This window comes from Diachasma alloeum, unplaced genomic scaffold (assembly GCF_001412515.2).
Source record: "Diachasma alloeum isolate Michigan unplaced genomic scaffold, Dall2.0 Dall_scaffold_00327, whole genome shotgun sequence".
NCBI lineage: Eukaryota > Metazoa > Arthropoda > Insecta > Hymenoptera > Braconidae > Diachasma > Diachasma alloeum.
The window spans coordinates 383376-392045 of NW_021680466.1; the positions used below are offsets into that span (position 1 = coordinate 383376).

The 8670-nt window shown below is 38.0% G+C and overlaps 1 protein-coding gene across 1 annotated transcript; it reads left to right on the forward strand.

Annotated features, from left to right (window-relative positions):
- The first annotated feature begins 2047 nt into the window (after nucleotides 1-2047).
- LOC107040315 (delta-1-pyrroline-5-carboxylate dehydrogenase, mitochondrial) lies at nucleotides 2048-6132 on the forward strand. The gene is made up of 2 exons (XM_015260351.1): nucleotides 2048-2271; nucleotides 3950-6132. The coding sequence occupies exons 1-2, from the start codon at nucleotides 2228-2230 to the stop codon at nucleotides 5610-5612; spliced, it is 1707 nt and encodes a 568-aa protein (XP_015115837.1). The 5' UTR covers nucleotides 2048-2227; the 3' UTR covers nucleotides 5613-6132.
- The last annotated feature ends 2538 nt before the right edge of the window (nucleotides 6133-8670 follow it).

Below are 8670 nucleotides of genomic sequence, written 5' to 3' on the forward strand. Positions count from 1 at the left end.
ACTTTTCTTTCCACATATTAATTATTTGGATTTTTGCGTTAGGCTGATCAAGATTTTGAATGGTTGCGAATCACTCGATCACCACTGAAAATTCATATTTTCGTCACAAGATGAAAAGAAAATTTTTCTGACGACTGTGAGAGTTGCAAAATGGTGTTTTACAGACTGTGTGGTGAAAATGAAATTTTCAATTGCATTTAGAGGGGAACTGGAGGGATACCTTCACTCCAGAAACTATTTAATTATTGTCTTTGAGTATATGTTGTACATAAAACGAATAAAGAGATTTTTTTGTTCTTTTTTGACAGGACGAAGATCTTTGTGAACTTTTCTTTCCACATATTAATTATTTGGATTTTTGCGTTAGGCTGATCAAGATTTTGAATGGTTGCGAATCACTCGATCACCACTGAAAATTTATATTTTCGTCACAAGATGAAAAGAAAACTTTTCTGACGACTGTGAGTTGCAAAATGCTGTTTTACAGACTGTGTGGTGAAAATGAAATTTTCAATTGCATTTAGAGGGGAACTGGAGGGATACCTTCACTCCAGAAACTATTTAATTATTGTCTTTGAATATATGTTGTACATAAAACGAATAAAGAGATTTTTTTGTTCTTTTTTGACAGGATGAAGATCTTTGTGGACTTTTCTTTCCACATATTAATTATTTGGATTTTTGCGTTAGGCTGATCAAGATTTTGAATAGTTGCGAATCACTCGATCACCACTGAAAATTTATATTTTCGTCACAAGATGAAAAGAAAACTTTTCTGACGACTGTGAGAGTTGCAAAATGGTGTTTTACAGACTGTGTGGTGAAAATGAAATTTTCAATTGCATTTAGAGGGGAACTGGAGGGATACCTTCACTCCAGAAACTATTTAATTATTGTCTTTGAATATATGTTGTACATAAAACGAATAAAGAGATTTTTTTGTTCTTTTTTGAGAGGACGAAGATCTTTGTGAACTTTTCTTTCCACATATTAATTATTTGGATTTTTGCGTTAGGCTGATCAAGATTTTGAATGGTTGCGAATCACTCGATCACCACTGAAAATTTATATTTTCGTCACAAGATGAAAAGAAAACTTTTCTGACGACTGTGAGAGTTGCAAAATGGTGTTTTACAGACTGTGTGGTGAAAATGAAATTTTCAATTGCATTTAGAGGGGAACTGGAGGGATACCTTCACTCCAGAAACTATTTAATTATTGTCTTTGAATATATGTTGTACATAAAACGAATAAAGAGATTTTTTTGTTCTTTTTTGACAGGATGAAGATCTTTGTGGACTTTTCTTTCCACATATTAATTATTTGGATTTTTGCGTTAGGCTGATCAAGATTTTGAATAGTTGAGAATCAGTCGATCACCCCTGAAAATTTATATTTTCATCACGCTGTGACGAAAAGTGAACTTTTCGGCACGCTTCGCGTGCCTAAAAGTCCAATTTCCGCCACATTGTGATGAAAAATATTGTTCGTAACTCGTGAAAAAATGTTTTTTAGCTCGTGGGATTATATCACTCGCCTTCAGCTCGTGATCTAAACCTCCCACTCGCCAAAAACACTTTTTCGCACTCGTTACGAAATATACTATTTCCTCACAATATGGAAAAATGCAGTTTTACAAACAGTGCCATGAAAAGTGAATTTTCAAGTGCATTTGGAGGAAAACTCGAGGGACATCTCCACTCCAGAATGTACATTTTCTTCACAAGATGGAAAAAAAAATTTTCTCACGAGTATAAAAGTTGCAAAAGTAAAAAGTGCATTTTCTACAGAAAAGTGCAATCGAAAGTGCATTATCCATTCAAAAAAATATGAGGCATAGATTCTCAAACTTGCATCAACTGTGAGAATAAATTTTCATTGAAAAAAATTTCATCTTTCAAATGTTGAGAAAAAAATGCGGAAATAGTGGGGGTAAGCACGTGGTCACGGACGCCACACAATTTTCGCCTGAGGGGAGGGGATCCGCTATGAATAGGGAAAGGCGATCCCATTGGCACCAGGCCACTCAGTATCCGACGTAGTCCGATGGTGGCCGACGCTTCTCCCGTCGCCGAACGCTTCGGTACACCCAATTCTCACAGTTGTTCCGCACTGCAGCACTTGAGAACCCATCGTCCACGTCAAAAATCATCATCCGTATCTTGATTCCAAGCCTCAACCCTTCATTATTCATTTTTCTCGATAATTTGAATTAACTAAATCCGGGATGTTGAGTCTCTGCCGGCAGGCGCTCGTCGCCAACAGTCAGAAGTGAGTAAAAAAACATCAGAAATTGATAATTAAAGCCATGAAAATAATTTCCCCTTGAAAATCTCAGATTTTTCCCTTTTTTCAAATTTTTCAATCTCATAATTTTCCCAAATTTCATCCTGAAACGGAAATTATCTTCATTATTTCTTATTTTCATATTTTCTGAGGTTTTATTCATTTGCAAAAATTCTGAGATGAGTTTTTAAATAACAAAAAAAAAGATTTTTTAATTCTGAAATTTTTTTTTTCTCAATTAAGAGTAGAAAGATTGAAATTTATCGAATGTTTTTGTCGCGTTGGAGGGACGACGCGGAAGGGAGGGGGTACGTCAGGTGGTCCTCTATCCTAAAAGGGGAGGCACTATTTGGAATTTTCCATTGGGTTCACGCGTCTGTTCAGAGTTCGTTTGCCTCTCACGCAGTCAACGCCAATTTTTTGTTATTAATTTTCTTGAGCTATTATTAAACTGACACCTCCAAATTTTTACATTTTCCAATTTTTTTTTTCGTGACACATTATTTTGTTTTTAATTGGAAGGAAAAATTTTTTAAGATAATTTTTTCATCAGCTTTTGAGATTTTTAAAAAAATATTTTTCAAGGTTTTTACGTGGAGTTGAGTCAGAAAGGTTTGGGTTGAAGTGGGAGGAGTTTACACTGTCGTTCTAAATTTTTTGGAGGGCACAGCCTTGAGAAATCGGTCGCAACCGAGTTACATCTATTCCTATCCGTTCAGGTGATTCTTATTTATTTTTGCATTATTTTTGTTTCAAATTTTTAAACTCAATGAAAAGGAAAAATTGTAATTTTTCGAATACTTTGAATTATAATTGGAATTGATTTATTTATAATTTATATTTATAAGAAACATTATAATTGGAAATGACTTATTTTCATGGTACTTGTTATGAAATTCCTTTAGAGATTCTCCTAAACTTCCTAATCACTCCCATCATCATCACGAAAAATTCCACTGCTAACATGCTAATTGCTGTCATTAGCCCTGATAACTCGGTCCAATGCTTGAAGTGATACAAATCACCTCGGAAAGATAGACCCACGGGGTGGAGTCGTTATTTATATTTAAATGTCTCGAGCATGTGCAAATAAAGCACCCGAGAAGCCAAGAAGCGAGATAAGATGCACTCATTCATCGATTTACGAGGCCTGATAGCTTATCACGTAGTAAAAGTGACCTCTCCCAAGAGGTCTTCACCGATCTCCTCACACTTCACAATCAATATCAAATAATCACACGTCAAACCCATCGCGATATCATAAAGTCGGAAAAACAACAAACAAAAATTTATGGACCAGTTATTTTGTGAATATCTTAAAATCCAAGCGAGATATCGTAATGTTTATGAGAACCTTTTCTGTAGCTCTCGTTTTTCCGCACAGAAAAGTTCTTCATAAAAAATCCTGTATCTCTCATACATCCGGAAATATTCCGCAAAAACGAACGCGTTTCACGACGCGCTTAAAAAAATGAACCAGTTGTTTCCAAATATCCCAAAATGCAAGCGAGATATCGTAATTTTTATGAGAACCTTTTCTGTAGCTCTCGTTTTTCTGCACAAAAAAGGTATTCACAAAAAATCCTGTATCTCTCCTACATCCGGAGATATCCCTAAAAAACGAACGCGCCTCATGACGCGCTTCAAAAAACCTTTCTTTCAGGCTTGGAACAAGATGTCTAGGATCCATCGTCCCCACGCCGCATCCGCCGGACATTGCGCTGGCAAACGAGCCGGTCCTCTCCTACAAGAAGAACTCGGCGGAGCGTCAGGAGCTCGAGAAAACCCTCTCGAAGCTCTCAAACTCCGTGGAAGACGTCCCCATAGTGATCGGTGACGAAGAAATCCGCACCGACCGCGTGCAGTACCAGCCGATGCCGCACAATCACTCGAAAAAAATCGCGAAGTACTACCACGCAACGCCGGACCTAATAAAACGCGCGATAACGGTCGCGACAAAAACGCAACGCGAGTGGGAGCGAGTGCCGCTTGACGCGCGGATGAAAATCTGGCTGCGAGCGGCCGAACTCATGCGCGGAAAGTACCGGCAAGAGTTGAACGCGTCAACAATGCTGGGCCAGAGTAAAACGGTCATTCAAGCGGAGATAGATTCCGCAGCGGAGTTGATCGACTTTTTTAAAATTCACTCGTACTTCGTGAAAGACGCGCTCAAGTACAAACCGATCTCGCCGGATCCCTCCGCAACGCTAAACTCGATGAGATACCGCGGAATGGACGGTTTCGTTGCCGCGGTTTCCCCCTTCAACTTCACCGCGATCGGCGGAAATCTCGCGTACACACCCGCGTTGATGGGTAACGGCGTCCTCTGGAAGCCCTCCGACACCGCGATTCTGTCCAACTGGACAATCTTCAAGATTTGCCGCGAGGCGGGAGTTCCGCCGGGCGTCGTAAACTTCGTTCCCGCGCACGGTCCGGATTTCGGTGACACTGTAACCGCGTCTCCGCACCTCGCGGGCATCAACTTCACCGGCTCCGTGCCGACATTCAACCGACTTTGGACGCAGGTTGGCAAGAACATCAGTGTCTACCGGAACTATCCCAAGTTGGTGGGGGAGTGCGGGGGGAAGAACTATCATTTTGTGCATCCGAGTGCGGACGCGCGTTCCGTCGTTACGGGAACAATCCGCAGTGCGTTTGAGTACAACGGGCAGAAGTGCTCCGCGTGCAGTAGAATGTACGTTCCGCAGTCGCTGTGGGGGGAGATCAAGAGAGGACTGATCGAGGAGCGGGACAAGCTGACGGTCGGCGATGTCCAGGACTTGAGCGTTTTCACTTCCGCGGTGATTGACGCCGCTGCGTTCAAACGCATCTCCGGATACGTCGAACACGCGAAAAATTCGCAACACCTCGAGATCATCGGGGGCGGGGGGTACGACGACTCCGTGGGGTACTTCGTCCAGCCGACGATCGTCCTGACGAAGGACCCCAAGGACCGGATCATGACGGAGGAGATCTTCGGGCCCGTGTTGACGGTTTATGTTTACGAAGATCGCCATCTCGAGGAGACGATGAAGCTCGTCGAGAGCTCCACCCCGTACGCCCTCACGGGCGCCATCTTCGCCCAGGACGAGGAGTGGGCCAGGCGGGCCCTCGAGGAGTTCAAGTACACCGCGGGGAATTTTTACGTCAATGATAAAAGCACTGGCTCCGTCGTGGGACAACAGCCGTTCGGCGGGAGTCGAATGTCGGGGACCAATGACAAGGCTGGCGGACCGCATTATGCCTTGCGGTGGGCCAGCCCGCAAAGTATTAAAGAGACTTTTGTACCGTTGAGGGAGATTGATTACTCGTATATGAGGGATTAAAATTTTTGAGGTTATGTCGAGCGATGATTTTTTATGAAATGACGATGACTGCCGCCATTTTGTCTTCAGCATTTTAATGTCGACGGGAGACATTTTAGATTTTTCTCCGTGTTATGCATTTTTAGATTTGTTTTCGGTGAAAGGACGAGGTGATCATTTTTAATGGAAGAAAAATTGTGCATTTTTCTTATTTTTGAGGACAAATATTCTTTTTTAATTAAAACAGAGAGCTCTGGGGAGTAAAAAACGGCTGAAATGTGGGCAAAAATTTGTCTCAGTAATTCTCTCTTTTTAAACGAGGGAGGAAAATAATTTAAGATTGCTCGTGTGAAATGTAAAATTATGTACAAATCAACAATAATGATACAAATGGAATAATCATTATATTTTGATGACAAACAATTATGAATGATGGATCTGTTGATCGAAACATGAGAATCTCAGGTTTTTCGTAATATCTATGTTAATTTATTTCGATTGTATTGTCGTGATTAAATACATCAACTATTATTGTCATAAATTATTAGTTCTTTATTGAACCCCAAAAACGATCGAAAACTGTTTCTATTAATCAATGGCAATTTTTTACAGCGAAATAACGCCGATTGGAGGATTGGAGGTTTATTCTAGCGAATGAAATGATTCTCCAACGATATTCTGTTATTTTTTCCCATTTAATTTTGTCTACAATTCATTTAGTTTGAATTTTTTGAAAAATGTTATTTTCCACTAATTTCACAACTTTAACATTTTTTTTCTTCAAAAGTTGACGTGTGAGGGTAATTCTACAAAAACCGTTGGATTCAGCATGAAAAAATCTACAAATGGTAGGGGAGTGTGGGGCATAATGAAACAGTCAAAAAAACGACTGTTTAACGCAATTCAAGCAAACAAAAATTTTTTCATTTTTTTTGTCAACTTTTTTTATTCTTGGGAGTACGATAAGAATAATAATTTTCCATTCAGTAGAATGGAAAATTATTGAGAAGTTTTGATGGACAAAAATTTTGTCAATAGATTATTCGATTGAAATTCAGCATCACATTTTCCTTTTTCCCTCTCTGGATCTCCCCCTGGGCCATCCTCTGGGCTCTGGATTTTACGGTTTCATTTTCTTTTCAATTAATCTATTGACAAAATCTTCGCCCCTTAAAAATTCTAAATAATTTTCCATTCGGCAGAATTGAAAATTATTAATCTCATCAGTACTCCCAAGAATAAAAAAAAAGTTGATAAAAAAATATTTAATAAAAAAAATTTATTAAATGAAAAAAACAATCGTTTTTTTTGTGTCATTTTGTCCCACTCTCCCCTATTAATTTCATTTTTGGAGAAAAACTTGGCCTATTTTGTTGCACCGTGTAATAAGATATAAATGGTATAATCATTAAATTCTTATGACAAACAATTATGAATAATGAATCTGTTAATCAACACAGGTTTTTCATAATATCTTTGTTAATTTATTTCGATTGCATCGTCGTGATTAAATATATATCAACTAGATTGTCATAAGTTATCATTTCTTTATTGAACCCCAAAAACGATCCAAAATCCTTTCTATTAATTAATGAATCGAAGGTTTATCATGTCGTGATGATGAATTTTCAAGACTGCTTGTGCAGCTGGAAGAGCATGATGAGGATGGGGGTCATGAAGGGAATCCCGAAGTACAGCGAGAAGATGATATTAAACTTCGTGATGTTTCGGTCAGTGACACGGGGGAAAATCTGGTAGAAATCATTTGCAATCGTTGAATGAATGAATATCAATCATCAAGCAGTCATAAAAGGGGGGGGATACTCACCCGTGGACCTCCGACGATCTTCAGTGGCCTCTCATCACACGATCTTTTCGAATAAAATCGAAAGGAATTCCTCGAAATCAATCGCTTCAACATTTTTTCGATATTATTTCCAGTTTCGTTTTAGAAACAATTGACATTTGAACTTTATCATTTCATTTGTTCAATTCTTCTCTCGATTCATTCAAAATTTTGTTTATTTTTAGGAAAAAATCATGATGAGAAGAAAATTACAAATAGATAATTTCCTTTTAATGTCAAATTTTAAGAAACAATTTCCATTCTAAAAATTAAAATGTTGAATTTGTAATCTTGTTTTTGAGTTACCAGCCACATGAGGCGCGCGCCTGATCGATTGGCTAATTGAAAATTGATGTAGAATGATTGATATGATGATCACTATGATCATTGATATAATGATTGATATGATGATGATGATAATGATGATTGGTTTTTTTATTCACAAGATCTATGCGCGCGCGAGAGCACGCGTTGATCTACTCATTTGTTGAAACGAAGAAATGGAATTCATTAAATTTCATTTTCTCATGGATACCTTATAAGTATTGATAATGAATCAAAGAGAATTCGACTAATGATTGAAGTGAATAGCGAAGTAGAGTAAAAGAATCTATAAAGAATTTTTCATTTTCAATTAATTATCTTGAATTTTTAAAAATAATCGGTCTCCATAAAAGGACAGAATTTATTAATTTCACAATGAAAAAAAAAATTACCACCGAAGAATTTGAAATTATGTCACTGAAGAATTTGAAAATGTCGCGTGTTTTTTTTGTGAATAACTTCGTGTCACATATTGACCAATCAGAATTAAGGATTAGCGGTCAGGCAGTTTCGAGATATTTCGATATAAGACAACTTCACGTTTCTTTCGTCTTTAGTAAAATAGGATTCCTAAATGAATGAATGATATCACATTGAAGGAAATATTATTTATGATAAGTCAAAGTCAATGAAGAAAAAGTTGAAGTTTCTCGAATTTTCCAGAACACTTCAGAAAACTTGAGAACTTTCGACGGAACGGCGAAAATTTCAAGGAAATATCTCATAATAATAGAAATGAGAATAATTCGTCTAATAACTATCGTAGAGCATTCACGAGTTCTCCCCAAAGTTCTAGAAATGTCCACTATCATTGGTTAAATAAATGTTTTTAGTTTCGAAGAATATTCCCTCATTTTCTAGAAAATTCGAGAAAACTCCCGAAAGTTGTGGATATATCTAGAACTTTCT

Excerpts from the sequence above, each read along its gene's own strand:
- LOC107040315 (XM_015260351.1), top strand. The coding sequence starts at position 2,228 with ATGTTGAGTCTCTGCCGGCAGGCGCTCGTCGCCAACAGTCAGAA. Across the intron at positions 2,272-3,949 it reads CTCGTCGCCAACAGTCAGAA|GCTTGGAACAAGATGTCTAG; the intron begins GTGAGTAAAAAA and ends CCTTTCTTTCAG.